Raw genomic sequence first — 18,628 nt, 5'->3', positions numbered from 1 at the left:
AAGGCGCAGCAACCTCCGCGGTTCTCCTGTCAAATCTCTGAACTTGATTGCTGAAGAGCCCGTGTCTGAAGGGTCTAGCTCTAAAGCGAGCACCACAGCACAACCAAAGCGCACCACACGCAAAAAGAAAGAAACAAAGCCCGACGTGCCAGAAGATGAGAACACTTCAGTCGACAACAATGAAGCGGAAGCAGCACAGAACAAGAAGCAAGATCTCCTGAACGAAGAGGATGCCGAAGAAGTCGCACATGAAAAAGTGTGTGACGCCGCTCCGTCTCCACCTAAAATCCCCTCAGCTGAAGTAGTTGTTAGAATCTCCTCTGAAGAGCGTTTGTCTGCTGAGAAGATCCAACAGCTCCAGGACTCCCCTGGCCGCAAAGCAGTTAAGGTCCCCATAGCCAAACCTCCTCGGAAGACGAGCCGGAGCTCAGTGCGCTGCTCTCTCAAGGTGCGCCATTCTCTGGCTGGCCTTCGGCACAGTATGACCCAGGCATCTGTGCGCCGCTCCTCGCAGCGCTCTATGCTGAAAAGAAAAGCGACTCGCACAAATAACTCCACGTGTAGCACCAATATTGATGGTAAGAAACAAACTGCTGTCCTCACAAAATGTTTTTTTTAATGTGAAAATAATTCACCTTCTGCTTTGGCTTTACCAGAGGACTCTCCCATGGATACTGCTGACGAAAATGATGAAGTGTAAGTCATCTAGTATTTGAGTTACAGTGAAGAGCTGCTTGAAGATTGATTTACTGATTTTTAGATACAAAAACAATTCCACATCCTTTCTGATGAGGCTTTCTGATTTTTTTTTTCTGGATTTTAGATGCACATCACTTGTATTAATGAGTCTCAGGTCTTTATTGCTTTTAGCATTTTCCACAAAAACTTTTTTTTTAAGTGAATTTGCTCTGTTTTCACAGCCATAGTGAAACTGAAGCTGTACCTGCAGAAGCTTCATCTGCAGAGTCTGAGCCTGAAATCTCCAAGGATAATTCACAGGTAACATCTCATTCATTGATCAGATTTTCACTTTGAAATTAAGTGTTTTATTTCAGATATTCTTTGTATTTCTACTACTAAGCTCGATACTAAGAAGGAGCAAAGGGACTCGCCTCTTGAACGCATCACTCGCTCCATGGCTACTAATTCAGAGAAGCTTGCCTCCTCAGCACCGCCGACCGGTAAACCTCAAGTCAGTTCTCCAGGTAAAACAGGTTAGAGCTTTTTTTTTTTTTTTTTTAAATAAAAAAGTATTGTTGTGGTCTTAGCTGTTTTCCATAATTTAATTGCTTGGATTATTTTCCAATTCCTCAGATGTCAGTAAGGAGCAAGAGGAGACTCAGATAGTTAGGCGGTACGTATCTTATTAAAATGTCTATATTAAAGTCTATGCTCCACACATATTGTTAACTATTTTTCTATTTAACCTCTAATGTCTTCTATATTTTTAAACAGGCGACTGTTTTTTAAGGTAACCATAACATTTCTGCTCTATTTTGTTCTTTTATGGCTTCAGGTCAAGCCGCAGCACTAAACGCAAAGCACCCGACACCACAGAGGACAGTCCGACAAAGAGGTTATCTCCTCCCAAAAAAACTCAAAGTGTAAGTTGCTCAGATTTTGCATTATGTGGTTCATAATGATTTACCAAGCTGTTGATCTGGTTGAATAATTGAACATTTTTTCTGCAATGTGCAGGCAGTTAAGCCCAGCATGAGATCTTTTCTCCACACGGTGCAGAAGAATCAGTTGCTAATGATGACTCCAAACTCTCTGGGCCGCACCGGTGTCATCAAATCCTTCATCAAGCACACCACTCCTTTGAAAATGGATTCCAAGGTAAACTGGAGTTTATTCACACAGATGGATAAGACCACCTAACTATATTAAAAAAATATATATATCAGGAGAACCAAGTTTTTCTAGCCCAGATGTGGTTATGGGTGTAACTGGAAAAACTAGAGATTCCCAGCAGATCACTTTGGGATTTAGTTTATAAACGCATCTCAAGGTAAATATTGTGACTCTGATATGGATGTTTTCTTCCCCTTCAGATGAGCGTTGGTTTTGTGGTAAGTGTTTTTTGGGAGCTCCATGGTGTGGTCATAGAAATGCACACTGTAGATGAGCCCCTTTCCCACTGCCACTGTTAGAGACCCACTCTGATGAAAACAGAGTTTACAACATGTTCTTGTGGAATTTTTCTGGTGATTGAGGACATATATTAAGAGAATTAAGATTACAATTGCATTTTTGTCCAAATCGATGAGAATCAGGAAGAGATAAAATATACAGTCTTGGAAAAGCTTGTAGTTTTGGCATAGAAGTTAAAATCAGCAGATTGCTAGCTCCCTACTCCATTCTCATGCACCCACTTGTAGACGAATAGCATGCACTCCTCGTTTGAACCTGAGTCTGGCTCAAAAATGTACGGCTGGATGGCTCCAGTATTGCTCGCCATTTTTGTTGCAGCTGTAATCTTAGGTTGGGGATGTGAGGGGCTGTAAGCTAGAGGGAGATGGTGTAAACGTAGAGCTCTCAGGGAGGCGATGGGGGCAGGTACATTCCAGTGGTCCCTCCCACAACTCAGAGGTGAATTTCTAATAGACTACTGTCACTCTGCAGAAAGAATGTACTAGAGCAGGCCTTGAGGGCCGCAATCCTGCATGTTTTCCCACATGTTCTAATTGGCTGGGCACACCTGAACCAGGTAATCAGTCATGAGTAGGGCTTGGATATCTGGAAATCTTGCAGACACTGTGGCCCTCGAGGCCTGTCCCTGCTCTAGAGAATGGCAGTTTTTTTGTTTTTTTTTTGGGGGGGGCAAAAAACACTATTTTCATAATGAAGAGACGATCGGAAACGCTTTTGGAATAGATCAAAAGATGGTCGGAGTTTGACTTTAATGGATCTTATTTTCGGAAAATTCCCAACTCTAAATTCCACGGAAAGGTTCACAAAATAAGAGATCTTTGTAGTCAATTTCCAGGCTCATGTACAAACATCAACTCTATAAATGAAGGGCAGCAGTCCACGTGTGTGAGGGGCTGCTCTAATTACATGTTTCTTTTCCCATTTTCGAGGCCACTTTTACTAACATCACCCCTTAACATAGACATTGACTTCATCAGCAGTGTCTAGAGCTCTGATCATAGGTGTGACTGGTCTAATATCACATTGAGGGCCACATTCTTGCTGTGACATCACTGGGATCTTTTTGTGGGTTTTACTCTTAAAACTTTAATGATTTGTGGTGATGCCCTGTTTGTTTGTCTTACAAAAATGTCATGTTGCTGTGATTTCACTGTCATCTATAGCTCACTAGCTAAAAGAATTAGAGCTTTTTGTTTTACAAGTTTTAGACTAAAGGCATCACAGTAAGTTGTATTTGTTAATTGTTCATCTTTCAGTCATTTCTTGTTTTTCTGATGTTTTTTATGTTTATTTCAGACAAAAGAACGTTACAAACTGGAGGCCCTTAAAAAGAAGCAGGAGCAAGAGGAGGAAAGGATGAGAAAAATGGAGGAAGAGAAGAGAAAGAAGCAAGAAGAACTGAAAAGGTTGTGCGTCTTTTAAACAGAACACATTTTAACAGACCGTTGTGCACCATTTTAACTTTATTTTGAAAACATTCTGCCACAGGAAAAGAGATGAGAGGATAAGAAGGGTGTTTGAGGCCAAAGTGAAAGAGGAGCAGAGGGAGGAGGAAAAGAAAAAGAAGATTGAACAAAAGATGGCTCAGATTGACGGGAAAAACGACAAGGTAAGTAAGAGGTTCTGTCTGTCGGTGTAAAGTTCTTTTGAAGGTTATTCTCATTTAGGGTCATTTGCCTTCTTGCAGCGGTTGGCAGATGAGAAAGCCAAGAAAAAAGTGGCCCTGAAGCGTCAAGAAGAGTTGGAGCTGAAGAAGAAGCTGGAAGAAGAAGCCAAAAAGAAGAAACTTCAGCAGCAGGTGAGACAATGTTCTTGTTGCTAAATTGTTCCATATTTAATCCGTCAACAATTTTTTTTAAGCAATAGGGTTTAGGAAAACATATTTTATAACAAGTTTTCTCATATCTTGGGACTTAAAAACTCAGGAGGAGGAAAAACGGCAGCAGGAGTTGATGGCAAAGAAGAAGGCAGAGGAAGAAGAACGAGTTCGCAGAGCACTTGAGCTGAAAAAGGAGCAGGAGCGTGAGAGGGAGCTGGAGAGAGAACGGCAAGCCGCCGCTGCTGCTGCTGCTGAAAGGTTTGGGTTTTTTTTTATTTGTTTTCCATTATATTCCTTTTTTTTAAATACAACAATCCTCTTCATTTTTCAAAAGGGCAAGAATAGAAAAGGAAAAAGCACTTGCCCTTCAACGAGAACTTGAGAGAGCAGCGAGAGAAAAAGAAATGCGGGAACTGGAGGAAAAACGGAAGGCGTTGGAGGAAAAACGAAAACTGGTAAGAGAATTTCAGAAACTAATGACATGTTGCCAAAATGCAAAGATCATACATTTTCAGAAAAGGCTGGCTTTGCTAGAGCTGTGCAAAGGTTAAAAATGACAGAATATTTTTAACAAAAACTATTTTATTTTAACATTTCTTTTGGAAATTGTTTCAAAGACAAAGTGTGACTCAATACAGGCTGTAAAAATGTTTATAGAACAATGCAGCAGGTGTTTTGTGAGCTACCGCTAGCTTAAGCATCCTATAAAGAGAAATAAAATGATCTTTCAACAGAACTTTCTGTAGCAAAAGCCTTCAAACTGGTGCTGCTGTGTGTGGTTTGATGCTCCAAATTTGAAGTTACAACCTCAGTGACCAAAATCTAGTTTTTGACTTGATAAAAAATCTTAACATAATATTGCATATATACAGTGGTGGAAAAAAGTGTTGGTACCCCTCAGTTAAAGAAAGGCAAAACCCACAATTCTCCCTGAAATCACTCAAAACTTACAAAAGTAACAATTTAAAGTTTAAAGTTTTTAAAGTTTATTGTTATTCTGTGGCAATGACAAATGAATACATTGAATTAAGTTGAAATTGAAGACATTTACGTGTTTGTTAATTTAAAAAATACTATGTTGAATTAAAACAAAGAAAAAGTCACAACATAAAAACAACCTCTAATAACACTTTATTATAAGTAACTTCTTAAATCTCTAATCAGTCTTTGCTCTCTGGTTTTCTATGAATATTTCTATGAAGAGTTTTTTTTTCTATCAATAATGAGTTTTTTTCTTCTCTTTAGCAGCTAAAAAGACTCATTTACACTCTAAGATGAGAGCCACAGTCAGTCACCTGTTGCCTAAACCTGATGAGGACATTTAGTATTTTCTATCATTTCTTTTATGGAAACAAAACATAAAATCAATCAATAAATAGTATGAACATGTATTTAATGTCTTCCAACTGTAAACTTAAAATATGCAGAAAAAACTAGAACAAATTTAGCAAAGGGTGCACATTGACAGAAAGTGTTTTTTTTTTATTCTTTTTCCAGATGATTCATATTTATATTAATCATAACAAAAATAGCTTAGAAACATTTCAATGTTTTAAATATTTGCCTTGATATCACTGTCAGTAAAGATACAGATCTCTAATGCTGCAGAGAGGCTACCAATAAAGTTAGTACAAAGTGGATTCATGTCTGTTATTACATCTATAAAATACCGTTCTTATACATTTTCTATGAATTCATGTTGTATTTATCCGGCCTTAAAGTCTGCTCCGTGAAAACGACCGACTTAAAACCGATCCTCTGTTTATATTTATAGACAGCACACGGGACGGCTTGATAGCATTTGCGGCTAGTATCGTAGCATGCTAGCATCAATGTGTAACAACAGTGCTGTCTTCAAATCAACACTTTTATTAAAGGTTCTGTTGCTGCTGTAAACCAGCAGCTTTATCCTCTAGTTCTGTCTGGATCCGTTTGGAAATGCCTGCATGTCTTACTTTGATTCCCATTAATGATGCATAGTGACTGGATGCTCAAACTGTTGTTCTGCTTTCCTCCACTAGGAGGAGCAGCAGAGGGCAGCTGCAAAAGAAAAAGCTCTTAAAGAGAGAGAAGAGGCCAAGCTGAAGGAGATAGCTGCTGAGAAAAAGGTAAACTCAGGGTGGAGTCCAGCAGAAAAGTCACCGCTCGTCCAACAAAAGGCTGTTTTAATTCCCCTTTTCCCGATTTACACACCTCTATATATTAAGCAGACAAATTTATGCTTAAATGGAAAGGGTTTGTAGTTGTTGGTTGACTGAGGCTGGCTGGTTTGCTTCCAGTCATAGAAGAAGAAAAAAATGTTGGAACTGTAAAGTAAATCTGTTAATCAGATTGAACTCATTCTTTGTGTCTGACGTGTTTCAGACTTTGGCTTTGTTGTGTAAAATTGAAAGTGTGTCGTTGAATCTAACTGCCAATTCTTAACTGTGCTTTTTAAAATTTATTTGAAACATCAGTTGCTTCAATCCTTTCCAGGTGCAACTAACATATACTCCAAAGTTTTGCTTTTCTAAAGCTACATAGATATTTATGTGTGTAAACTGGAAACATAGATTTGATTTGTTAAAATAAATTAGTTTTTTTCTTATTTAAAAAAATAAACTGTTAACTTTATGTTTGTTCTTTTTCTTTCTTTGTTTTTCACATAAATATAGACCGTTGCTGGCTTGAACGTAACTGTGGATTTGGAGGTAAGAAGTGAACTTTTCAGTACACAAAGCTTATTATTAGTCCTTAGTAAGCAAAAACATGAGTGGAAGATTTCCCCAAATCTTTTATTGTTTTTAGTTACTTAAAATGTTGTCCTCACTTGTCACACTTGAGTATAGATGTTTATCCGTTTGTTTATTTCATGTTGGAAGGTTAGTTAACATGTTCTTCTTTTCCATGCTTTCAGAAGTCTGTCCTGAACACACCCAACCAAAAAGGACTAAATGTCACTGTGGATATTGTGGTAATGAATGTTTATCACTTTAGATTTTCTCTAAAACTCCTATAGTCTACATGCTGATCGTCATTTATGCATATTTTTTCCTCCTGCAGCAATCCTCGCCACAGTCGTACGTCATCACTCCAAAAGGTGCCAACAAACCGCTGGTGACCTCAAAGAACCTTGACGATTACGGGATGGACCAAAACAGTGATGACTCCACAGATGACGAATCGGCTCCTAGGAAGCCCATTCCTTCCTGGGCAGAAGGTACACACAAGCGGATTTTCACTGTTGTATATCAGCTCTCCATTGCCGTGTAGAAACGTGCATCTGTTCTTCTTCCAGGTCCCAATCTGAAGCAGATAATTATGAAGCAATACTTCAACCCCCCTGATCTAGATTCTTTCTTTGGGGTTGTTGAACCACCAAAACTGGAGAACATATTTTACAAGAGCAAGCCTCGATATTTTAAACGCACCAGCTCTGCTGTGTGGCATTCACCCCCCGCTGGAGCAAAGTAATACTGGTCCACTGATGCAGTATTCTTACTGTACATTGTTCTATAAAAGCTTGATATTTTTTTTGTTATTTCTAAATAAAGTCTAACTTCTTTCCTCCTACTTTTGATTTATCTATCTGTGCAGTTCTTTTTGTGTTTAAGTTGTTGATTTCATTAAAAGAGGTTAGTTTTGAAATATGAAAGTTAAGTCTCACCAATCAATATCTCATTGAAGTTTGACCATTGAATAAATGTGTTTCTTAGATAGCCACTAGAAATTAGCAACTCAGGAAAAGAAAATCTTGGAAATGTCATTTACTATCACAACATGGTTCATATTTTAAAAATTCAACCTGCAATAAAGTAAGATGCCATTTTTGGCTTAATGAATGAAAGTGTCTCAGTGTTTTATTTTAAGATGAATTCTCTACGGAGTAAAATATGTTCTTGGTTATGAAAATGTTCATGTTATCACAAAAACGTGAAAGCGAAAAGAAAAAGGAAGGCCGTTCTCGGCTTCCGTATTTTACAACTTTCTCCGAACTAGTCAAATGTTGCATTCAATGTACCTCGGAGATGGTTTGACCTTTTTAATTTGACGTTGCTGCATTGAACGTTTCACTATCCTAATTAGAAGCAGGAATGTTTTATTTATACTAGTCGTTAGAAGTCTAGACAAAATGTGTTGGCTAATCTCATTTGGGTATGAATTGAAATTAAAGCTTTATGTTCCGAGTGTCAGTGAATGCCACCATAGTAACGGCGCGTCTGATCTATTTAAGGTCCCTGGCGTCATTAACTGTTCGCTCTTGCTAAGTGTCATATTGTGTAACGTTCAGGAACAACGTTCAAGGTGGAGCATTTTAGCGTAAAGATTGAAGGGCATTTATTGCGGAAGCTGCGAGTGCGCAAACAGCGAGTCAGGTAAGCCTGTAAGCTAACCTCTGAAGATCAGACTGTTATTAGGAGCTAAGTCAGCCCACTCCACCCACAGACCTAATGACTACAGCAGTCACAGAATGATGTAAGCAAAACTGCTAGAAATGATTGTGTGCGTGCTAAATCGGTTCAACATATTGAAAGTCACCCAGAAATGATTGTACTAAACGTTTTTTTCTTTTTACAGTGTTATTACTTTTAAAAACTGTAATCTTCACTAAAATGAATTCCCAAATCCGCCAAAACTTCCACCAGGACTGTGAAGCTGCCATCAACAGACAGATAAACCTGGAGCTGTATGCTTCTTATGTTTATCTCTCCATGGTAAACATATGCATTAATAATAGAAATGCCTTATTTATTAACCTGGTTAATATGATTCACTCCACATTATGTTTTTTGTTTTTCCCTGTAATATTTAGGCCTACTATTTTGAAAGGGATGATAAACAATTACCCCATTTTGCCAAGTTCTTTAACTCCCAGTCCAAAGAGGAGCGAGGACATGCAGAGAAGCTGATGAGTCTGCAGAACAAGCGTGGAGGCCGCATCTTTCTGCAAGACATCAAGGTGAGGAAATATGTTTCTTCATATTTTTTATTAATGTAATTATTTATCCTTGCTTCTAAAATAAAGCAACACTGTGGACATATGAGAATTTGCTGCAGATTATTATTTCTGCTCCATGTTTGTTCTAGAAACCTGATAGGGATGAATGGGGTAGCAGCCTGGAGGCTTTGGAGTGTGCCCTGCAGCTGGAGAAAAGTGTAAACCAATCCTTACTCGACCTTCAGAAATTGGCTACAGATCACGGCGATCCTCATGTAAGAAGCCTTCCTGGAGAACATTCTGGACAGTCATTTTGTCTGGCTTTATATATCATTTTGCTTGTGTGTGTCTTTTCTCCACAGCTGTGTGACTTCATTGAGACGCATTTCCTGGATGAGCAGGTCGAGTCCATCAAACAGCTGGCAGACTGGATCTCAAACCTACGGCGGATGGGAGCTCCTCAGAGCGGCATGGCTGAATATCTCTTTGACAAACACACCATGGCCAAGGAAGCCAATTAAACCCAAACCAGTGGCCGCGGCGTCCACCTCTGCATGCAGGCTGAACACTTTATTGATGTGCTTCATATGAAAACGAGAAGGTCTACACAAATAAAAGCTAATTAAACCTTTAAATTAAAGCTGCTTATGTATCTAAAACTATCATAAACTTGGTATTTTAGGGTGTTGTCTGTCTTGAGCAATACCTTTAAGGGAGCTGCACTGCCAAGGAATATAGTCATGTCATGAACATAAATGTAATGGTAAATATTATAATAATAAAGCAGAATTATCAGGATGTTAAAAGTTAATCTGTTGGTGTATTATTTAAATTTGTGGCAGTGAACAAGTTTAAATATTTTTGTCATTTAAAACTATTGTCAGAAATTAAGAGCCACGTTTCACTTGTAGTGATTTTATCTTATTTTTTTGTTTTATAATAAACTTTTGTGTTTTAGTAGAAATGTTTTCCTCTCTTTAGGTTTGTTGTGTCATTCATTTTTTTCTTTATTAAAGTATTTTTTTCATAAACATGTTGATTCCAAATAATTGTGATAAAATTCCAATACATGGGCTTTAATGTTTATTGAAAAATACACAGATGCAAATATAGATCATCAAAGTAACATTATAATAACTTAGTTTAAAAAAAACACAAGACTCTTATTTTAGTTTTTCACTATGCCTCTTTTAAAATTTATGTTTAACATAAATAAAATGTTAGTGAGTATCCTTGCTCAGGATTTTAAACGCTTGTTCATGAAGACATGCCAAAATAACTTTTTAAATAAACATTTTAAAGGAAAAATAGGGCGTTAACAACCCTGCTTCTTCATCCGAAGAAGCTGCTGCCCTGACTGCCATTGGCATATTGCCATAGAGCTAGCTGTAGGATGCTAAAAAAAGTCATTGAAATCCATTTGTCCCTGATTCAGGACCCAATAAAATAGAGAATCTTATCAAAAGACTAATATTTATCTTTCTATGGTAACTATGTGACCCCGATTTTCTGGAATTCCAGAAGCCAGTTTGAAAATGTTCCCCCAAAGTTGAGACAATAACTATGGCACTTTGCCAGTTTTGAATTGCCTGATGTGATTATCACTGAGAAAGCTATTTAGAGGCCATTCAGTCTTGCATCGAAAACAAAATCTTTTTTTTTTTCCTTTTTCCTGTCCACAAATGCACAAATTTTCAGATTTAGGGGTGCACAACAGGCCAGGGGTGTCAAATTTCAGGCCTCCAGGGTTAACATCCCGCTTTTTTACAAAAACCCAGCCCTCTCTGTTGCTAGTTACCTGGATCAGGTGTTGGAGTTTGACAGCCATGTTCTAGGGTGAAATCCAAGCAATAGTTTTATTGTTTGGACATTAAACCCACACAATGGGGGCCCACGTTGCAATCCCACTGACCGCCACTTGGGAAAAACTTCAACACACTCATAAAAAAGGTAACTTCTCATGTAAAACAGTTTCTAAATTTATATGACAATGATCTCATGATTTGCTGTATTTTTCTGATGATTATGGGGGTATTTTATAGAGGAGTACATATTCAGGCACAGATTTGTCCTTAGATAGACATTTTTCCTGCAGGTTGGTTCAAAACAACACACATTAACCTCAGCTTGAGCACCCCATTGATTATACAACATATCAAAACGTACTTTTTTCTCTAACTAGGATGACATAATGATACTGATGTCCACTTTTCATTTGCAGTTTCAGAAGTCAGTCCTCCTCTGTCAGTCCTCCTCCTTTCCCCCCGCAGTCTTTTTGATGCCCCCATCCACAAGAACACCGAGCAGATCCCCTTCAGCCAATGAGATTCCTGAATCATTGGGAGAGTTTTGTGGATTTGTTTCCTGCTGTGATGGACCTGATGTGGGTATTGTGATTGTGTTTTTATTCATTGTGCTGGTGCTCCCATTGCTAACTCTGCTGTTGGAGCCAAAGTTCCCGTGGTTACTAAAATTACTTTGGCTCGTTCCGATGCAGAGACTTCCCGTTGTGCCAAAGTTGTTTGTGCTTATTGCATTAATGCTGCCGGAGCTGCTACTGCTCGGATTAGCAGGATTTGGTGCCACTGCGTGAGAGGGGGGAGTAAACGAAAACACCTTTTCCCCACTTCCTGCCCCCCGAGCACTTGGAGGTCCAGGCTGACTGTCAACTGAAGTGAGGGTATCCAAAGTGAGGCGGGGAAGGAGAGGCCGGCGAGACAGCAGGCCGTGTCCCCCAGGTCGAAGTTTAGATATTGGACACAGTTGAGGTAGTGGGTCAGGAAAGGAGAAGGCTGGGGTGCTTTGCATCTCCCCATCCTCACTTAACCATGGGAACGCAGAGGACGGAGGTGGTGGGAGATGGTTGGGGGTGTCAGGAGGCAGTGGCTGTGAGCTAACCATGGGAGGGGACATGGAGCCACAACTGTTATCCCATTCATTTTGAGTTCTCCTTGCAGGTCGGGGTCGGGACAGTGGTGGTGGCACACAGTGGATTGGTGTTTGTGGACAGCTGTAAAACCCCGGTCTGTCATACAAAGGCAAGGCGGAGAAGGCGCTCTCTGGATCTCGCACCTGGTTCAAAGGCTGCCGGGCCTGACTTGGAGTTGAGGGTGCTTCTGGGTGCAGGTAAAGAGGAAAGCGGCTTAACGGAGCTCCAGGGCGGCGGCGCAGCAGAGAGACTCGGGAAGAGCGAGGAAAGTTGGGGGACTGGACCCCAAGGAGACGGCCAAGCCCTCCAAGAAGCGGGGTGGAGTAGTTGGCCTCCTCATTTTCTTTAATCTGTTCCAGGTTTGACTGAAACTCCATCTCCTCTTTAGGAACACTAATTAAATGGAGAAGAGGATTAATTGCGAGCACATTTGGAAAACTCCTATCCAGATGACACAAATAAAAGTACCTTATGTCCAGAGCTGAGCCCATAAAGGAGGGTTTGCGGTGTTCAGCACTGGCTGTGGTGTAGGGAGGCTGTGGCTCAGAGTCATTCCAGTACACATCCTTTTCAACCAGTGGCAGGCTGTCATACATCTCATCCACTGACAACAAAGATACCTGTGACACAACACAAGTCAAACAAGCATTTTCTTCATTCGGCAATTATTAAATAGATTGCTTTAGAGCCACACCTGCAAATTGCGATCGACAAGCCAATTGGTTTCAAAGTCATCGTCGTCTTCGCCAAAAGGATTTATCAGCTGTTCTGCTACCTAGGGGCCACAAGAAACAAAGGGTAAATAAATAAAGGAAAGCATGGAGAATTTAGGACATATAACTATCATCTTATTGGGTTTTACCTTCAGCCAACCAACATAGAAAAAGAACTGCAGCAGGGTAAAAACAGGCAGGTAGAAGTCCACATCGTGACCAGGGTAACCCTGAGTTGGGTCCAAGAACTGACGACCAATCAGACAAGCCAAGAAGAAGCTGTAGACTGCTACTGTTGCCACCTTGTAGAGGGAAAAAAAACAAGTTTCCAGTAGAGTTCTTTAAACAGGACTTTAAAAAAATGAACAGTTCAGTGGAACCTGAGTGTAGACGAGAGGCAGGCTGATCCAGTCATAACCATACAGCTTCATGCATTTTGCCCGCAAACTGTTTAACTCCTAGAAGATAAAATAAAGTGGCACAACTAGAAAATACGTCCACCCGATATCTTCTAAACGTAAATGAGCTTTTCAAATCTGCGGCTGAACGCTCACGAACACCTACAGTCAGTATAGCTGTGAGTGCCACGTCATTGTTGATGCGACCTTCAGTGCGTGCTCTCAAAGCCAGGTTGACAAACCACATACAGGGCACCCAGAACTTGTTGTGTGGAGACGGCAGTTCCTCCAAGTGCCTCAGCTCTTCTGAAGTCATCAAACCTCAAAGGGGGAAAAATGCACAATGAAATTGATTTATTCTGGACCTGCCATGAGGATTCAAGACTCTTAAATGATGCCAACTGATTTGACCAACCCTGGTCCTTGAAAGCTACCCCCCCAGACTAACTGATCCAACAGGTGACCCCTAGGTCTGATAGGTCTGATGATCAACCCACAAGTAGTGCAAGGATGGTAGATCTTCAGAATCAGGGTTTGCCAGCCATGGCGAAACCCAAGGGTGTCCAAATCCAGGTCTCTAGGTCTGGCCTCTTGCTGGTTTTCAAGAAACCCTGCCTTATCAGCTGTTGATTACTTGGATCAGGTGTATCTAACCAATAAGGAGCTTCAATGTAGGACACCAGCCATCGAGCACTGGATTTGGACACCCCTGGGTAACATATCCTAGAAATCATCTTTGATAGACTTTATCGTGACTTCCTACCAGCCTGCACCAGGTGCTCCATGGTAGGAAACCTCTTGTAGACGGCTGTGCTCACGGAGCGGTAGATGAGCACACCAGAGAGGTTTACGTAGCGCATCAGAGCTCTCCTGGTCAGCCTGGAGGCTTCATCAGATCCACGAACATGGCCTCCCACTAATGCCGCCAAACGGTCTGGCCAGGGTATGTTCTCAAACTGACCCCACCAACGTGACACAACCAAGGTCACATAGAAACCTGCTCACAGAGGAAAATGACAAGTTGATCAGAAAAATGCAATTTCAGCTATAATCAAAATAAGCAGTTAGTCCTGACTCACCTAGAACAAATGATACAGGGATGAGTTCAGCATAGCGGTCACAATAGATCGACAGCCTCTCAAAAAGCCTCCTCTGGTCACTATTCAACATATACCTTGTGTGGGGGGGATAGAGAATTAAAAATGTAGGAAACAATTTTTTCAGTTACCTGCTACTGCAAGTATTTGCAAAATTGTATTTTGGTTTTATTAAAAATCTGTAGGGAACTTGTAGGGGAAAAAAGTTACTTTATTCAAATCCAAATTGTAATAGAAAAAAAACAAAACAGGAGGATTACACTGTAAAGTTCGGGAAGTATTAAAAAAGTGTAACTTGGGTAAGTTTTGTTTGTTCAGTGTCAACTATATTATATTTTTTGTTCATTTTAAGAAGTTTCTTGAAATAAAATATCCTTACAATTACATTTTGAGCAATAATTGGAAAATTTAGAAATAAAATGACTGTCTATTCATGGGGGCTGCACGGTGGCGCAGTGGTTAGCGCTCTTGCCTCACAGCGAGAAGGCCCCGGTTCGACTCCCGGCTGGGACCTTTCTGTGTGGAGTTTGCATGTTCTCCCCGTGCATGCGTGGGTTTTCACCGGGGACTCCGGCTTCCTCCCACCGTCCAAAAACATGCTTCATAGGTTGATTGGTGACTCTAAATTGCCCCTAGGTATGAATGTGTGAGTGAATGTGTGTGTGCTTGAGGCCCTGCGACAGACTGGCGACCTGTCCAGGGTGTACCCCGCCTTCGCCCTTCAGTAGCTGGGATAGGCTCCGGCACCCCCGCGACCCCGAAAGGGAAGAAGCGGTCAAGAAGATGGATGGATGGATGTCTATTCATGATCATTTTATCATAAACACACAGGATAATTGCATCCTTACTCTAAATGTTGTGTAAGAAGCATTTTCAGGGCTAGAAAAAGCTAAGTAATGCCTCTCTTATTGGTTGAAATTCATACTCTTGAGGCTGAGAGAGCATCACATCAGTGTTTACCTGTAAACGATGCTGAGGAAGTAGTAGAGCAGAGTAAAGATGATAAGCTCTCTGTAAAGGAGTTTATAGATGCTACCCTTCCAGCGCAGAAGCAGGTGAAAGAAGGTCCCCAGACCTGCATCAGCAACTCTCCGGGAGTAAGTCACTGTCATAGCTGCTGCTTCTTCTTGGCCAACTTGCTGGTTGGCTGCGTCTTGGCCTGAAGGAATCCAGTGTAGCTTTGTCTTCTGGGTATTGTCTCGGCTCCACTTCAGCAGTTGCCCTGGTACTCATAAGGCCAGTCTGGTTTTGTATCTGGATTCATACACAAAATTAAATTAAATTAATTCCATTATTTAATCCTGCTCTGAATTACCAGAAAAAAATTTATGAACATCTTCATAAAATCAAATGATTCCCAAAAACCTATAAAAGTCTAAGGTTGCCCTGTGAAAGTTAACTTTAAGGAAAAACGGAACATAAAGTCCTTAAAATGTGAGTTGTATTCACTTACTAGTGAAGAGGAAATTGTCTGGCCATGGCGCTCTCTGTGGCTGAAGATGTGTGGTGGCAGCGTCCAAGAAAACTGTAGGTGGAAGAAAAGTAGGGGAGAAAAAGAGTGCAAGAGACTCTTGTACCTCCGGTCACTTGATGTGCTAATCTGTTTCTGCAACAAAGCGTCATTGTGAGGGCCAGGTTCCGTTAATCTGAACAAATCTGCAGAACTTTCATACTGCAACAAATAGGCTTGTCAAAGGCGTGAATGTGGAGTGGATGGGCTCAGCTTTGGGCTGCCTCTTTGAAATAAATCTCCAAGCAGAAGCAGATTCACTCTCTCTAAAATTTTACACACATAAATTTTAATTGTTTACTTGCAAATCCCCATTAAGGCCATGTGGATTTTAATCATGGAAAAATCTTGATCAGGTGAGGCTGTGTGTGACCCCCCTCCACTGGAAAAAATGTGCAAAGCTGAACTATTACTGGTCGTTGACGATTAACCCTTCTGGTCTGACCAGAAAACTGGCAGCGGGGTGACTTGTGAGGATTGAGGACACATAAACTCTTAAAACAGGCCATTTTTGGAGGATTTTGTTGTACAGTGAGAAGCTGGTTTTGTTGTTGGTGAGTATATTTATGAACTTTTATACCATAATCATTCAACAATTGAAAAAAAGTCATACCCTGCATGTGTTTACTGCGGATCAAGGGCAAGACGTGGAGCTGTACGACTTCCCGCAGTTCATTAATTTGAAACATTGAGTTGTAGTTTGAGCACAGAGGTCAGTTTTTGACCTCTGCTGGACACTGTAAACAATTTTGTTTTCATCTAACTCTTTCCCGAAGCTGAACAGTCACATGAAGTGGGATCAATGGACAAAACTAAAAAAGTTCTCATGGGTTCTGCCTGACAGAGACACATGGATGCCTTCGAGGGACTTCACAGGGTCCACGTTTCCCCATCTCCACCACCCTCCTCTTCATCGAGCCTGGGGTATGAGGTCCTCAAGAGTGGGCGATCTGGAATAGCAGTGTACTCTTCGTCCATCTTTTTTGGCACACCTAATTTTCCAGCAGTCAAACACAAGTCTGGCAGGTTCACACAGGATGAGCGCTGTGCTGTTGGACAGTAAGTGTTAAATTCTATGGCTTTGTGGCAAATAAAATTAACTATAATATTATTATGTATTTGTTTGAAAGTGACTATTCAAACAAAATATGTGTGGTCAGTGCTGAAGTTTGTTGGCAGCATGTACCTGGAGGAAGGATTAGGGTTATGGTTTTAGGGTTATAGAAGCAATTAAAATATGTGTGGACGACATGAATTTCCAAGTCTTTTTGGTTGGTCTTGCAAAATTTGTTTGAGCCATTTGGTTTTTGTGTTATCAAATTTTTTTTTTAAGTTCATTTTTTATTGTATAGTCAAAATAATGTCAAAATGAGCTAAATTAGTTATTTCAAAATGTATTTTTATTTGCCTTATTATAAGATAGAGTATTTCATATAAATAGGTCTACATATTCACATATTTATTCTACATTTTCTTTTTTTATTTTCTGTATATCAGAGAAAACTTAATATTCTATAATCTGTGGAGTAAACTGATTACTTTTAATGAATTTTTAAAATAGGGTAATGCCCGAGTTATGTAGCATTTAGGTTGGAGCAATATGTGAACGCTTGAATGGGTAAAAAAAAAAAAAAAAAAATCAGGGCTTGCCATATCGTGTCGGGACAGGACAAACTGGGAGTGGATGCGCCGTCATGTGACTTGTGACAGGGAGGAGGGCAGAAAAAGATTAGTATTTTCTTACTTGGAAAAGAGGAAAAGAAAACGACATTCCTAGACGGTTTTAAGTGTTTCATTTATCCTCCATCTGTCTGAGTTTGTGGGGTTTATTTTTCCTGCTGAAGCGCGCCTGTTGTTGTCGTTACTGATTTTATTGTCTACGTCAGCGTCCGCATTCCTCTGCTGTTCTTTTAAACTGCTGAGATTAGTTTCACTGAAACTCGCTCACGTTAGCGCCTTTTCCTCGGCGTTTTGTGCTTTAAAGCCCCAGAAAACTGACAGAAAGTAAAAGGCAGGAACTGGTGCCAGCCGGGGCTGTGGGGACCTTGTCGGCTGATTTGGATACTGACTGGGTAAGGGCGGATTCGGAACACCTTTGTTTTCAGAGAAGTTACACTGAATGCTATCAAGCTTTGTTTGCTGACGTATGAGCAAGGAAAAAATGTTATTGTATTTGCTTTTTAAATTAATATCTAGTTTAGGATAAATGTTCTTGAAACTGATGCTGATTTCTGTAAAACATCGGGGTTAGTTGTGCAGAAGCTCAGGGTTTCAGCTGCGGTTACTGTTGCTCTGGTATGGCAAGCCATTATGGTCTAAAATCACATCCTTGAAATCAGACTATTTTAGCTTTTCTAGCAGTCTAATGCTAAAAAGTCTTACTGGTCTAACACTAATAACAATCAAAACTAATGAAATATTTTTTGAATTGCACATTATTTAGTTGTATAAAGTTTAAGACCCACCCAGTAAACTACTACTACTAAAGAATACAATAGCACTGAACTAGGTAGCATTATTATGGGTTTTATGCATTAGTTTCTCACCAAATGGTATTTTTGCATTAGTACTTAGTGGTTAGCGTCAAGGTTACATTTAACCCTTGTGCTATCCTCAGCATATTTACATTTAAAGTGGGGTCACCTGGACCCCTAAAGACAGCGTGCTAAACTATTTAATTTTAAATGATCTTTTATCTTCACTGGTGTCCGTGGCAGACATAAAATCCTGTCCACCTTTATCATGGAAGGAATCACACATCAATGTAAAGGTGGGGTCATCTGGACCCTATAAGAGAGCGCGAGGGTTAAGTTATAGGTCACTAGAGATTGCTTTTAAATGTTAACTTGATTTACGAATTAAGCAAAACAAACGTAGGCATAAGTGTGCAGCACAAATGGGATTGAAAGGATTTTAAAGTTACAAACACATCAGGCGTGTAATGCATGTTCTTGAATGCTTGATTGGCGCGTTCTTGATCGGACATTTAATTCATGGTGTTCAACGCACGTTTAGCACGTTCTTGAACACACAGTGAACTCACAATTGAACTCTTGGTGTTTACAGTGGATGAGCAAGGAGGGGTGTCTT

At 40.2% G+C, this 18,628-nt stretch overlaps 4 protein-coding genes across 7 annotated transcripts in view; 3 read left to right on the top strand and 1 right to left on the bottom strand.

Moving 5' to 3' along the window:
- Window positions 1-7,525, top strand: part of LOC112152860 (inner centromere protein) — an 8,939-nt gene extending 1,414 nt beyond the window's left edge. Inside the window, exons 4-20 of the mRNA XM_024282670.1 lie at window positions 4-578; window positions 657-696; window positions 921-999; window positions 1,082-1,214; window positions 1,315-1,354; window positions 1,517-1,604; window positions 1,699-1,839; window positions 3,451-3,560; window positions 3,643-3,763; window positions 3,842-3,952; window positions 4,080-4,231; window positions 4,308-4,428; window positions 5,995-6,081; window positions 6,628-6,663; window positions 6,870-6,926; window positions 7,016-7,172; window positions 7,251-7,525. Of these exons, the coding sequence (XP_024138438.1) occupies window positions 4-578; window positions 657-696; window positions 921-999; window positions 1,082-1,214; window positions 1,315-1,354; window positions 1,517-1,604; window positions 1,699-1,839; window positions 3,451-3,560; window positions 3,643-3,763; window positions 3,842-3,952; window positions 4,080-4,231; window positions 4,308-4,428; window positions 5,995-6,081; window positions 6,628-6,663; window positions 6,870-6,926; window positions 7,016-7,172; window positions 7,251-7,426 (2,224 nt within the window). The 3' untranslated portion in view covers window positions 7,427-7,525. The remainder of the gene's footprint in view (window positions 1-3; window positions 579-656; window positions 697-920; window positions 1,000-1,081; window positions 1,215-1,314; window positions 1,355-1,516; window positions 1,605-1,698; window positions 1,840-3,450; window positions 3,561-3,642; window positions 3,764-3,841; window positions 3,953-4,079; window positions 4,232-4,307; window positions 4,429-5,994; window positions 6,082-6,627; window positions 6,664-6,869; window positions 6,927-7,015; window positions 7,173-7,250) is intronic.
- A 628-nt stretch (window positions 7,526-8,153) lies between these two features.
- Window positions 8,154-9,526, top strand: fth1b (ferritin, heavy polypeptide 1b). 2 transcript variants are annotated; one of them, XM_024282673.2, is made up of 5 exons: window positions 8,154-8,428; window positions 8,531-8,667; window positions 8,766-8,912; window positions 9,041-9,166; window positions 9,254-9,526. In XM_024282673.2, the coding sequence occupies exons 2-5, from the start codon at window positions 8,566-8,568 to the stop codon at window positions 9,410-9,412; spliced, it is 534 nt and encodes a 177-aa protein (XP_024138441.1). In that variant the 5' UTR covers window positions 8,154-8,428; window positions 8,531-8,565; the 3' UTR covers window positions 9,413-9,526. The 2 variants fall into 2 exon arrangements, with proteins under 2 accessions (XP_024138441.1, XP_024138440.1); XM_024282672.2 differs by having other exon boundaries at window positions 8,155-8,328.
- Window positions 9,527-9,996: 470 nt separating this feature from the next.
- best1 (bestrophin 1) lies at window positions 9,997-14,461 on the bottom strand. The gene is made up of 8 exons (XM_024282671.2): window positions 14,011-14,461; window positions 13,695-13,928; window positions 13,098-13,252; window positions 12,914-12,991; window positions 12,683-12,835; window positions 12,515-12,595; window positions 12,289-12,440; window positions 9,997-12,213 (listed from the first exon to the last, which is right to left on the bottom strand). Exons 1-8 carry the CDS (start codon window positions 14,099-14,101, stop codon window positions 11,136-11,138), a joined length of 2,022 nt encoding a protein of 673 aa, XP_024138439.2. The 5' UTR covers window positions 14,102-14,461; the 3' UTR covers window positions 9,997-11,135.
- A 2,288-nt stretch (window positions 14,462-16,749) lies between these two features.
- Window positions 16,750-18,628, top strand: part of rab3il1 (RAB3A interacting protein (rabin3)-like 1) — a 9,102-nt gene continuing 7,223 nt past the window's right edge. The window contains exon 1 of one of the 3 annotated variants that reach the window (XM_036212346.1): window positions 16,750-17,610. The gene's annotated coding sequence lies outside the window, so the exon portion shown is untranslated. The remainder of the gene's footprint in view (window positions 17,611-18,628) is intronic. The other 2 variants (XM_036212345.1, XM_036212347.1) reach the window with 2 other exon arrangements.

Source organism: Oryzias melastigma, linkage group LG6, assembly GCF_002922805.2.
Source record: "Oryzias melastigma strain HK-1 linkage group LG6, ASM292280v2, whole genome shotgun sequence".
Lineage (NCBI taxonomy): Eukaryota > Metazoa > Chordata > Actinopteri > Beloniformes > Adrianichthyidae > Oryzias > Oryzias melastigma.
This window is presented reverse-complemented; position numbering and strand designations above follow the sequence as displayed.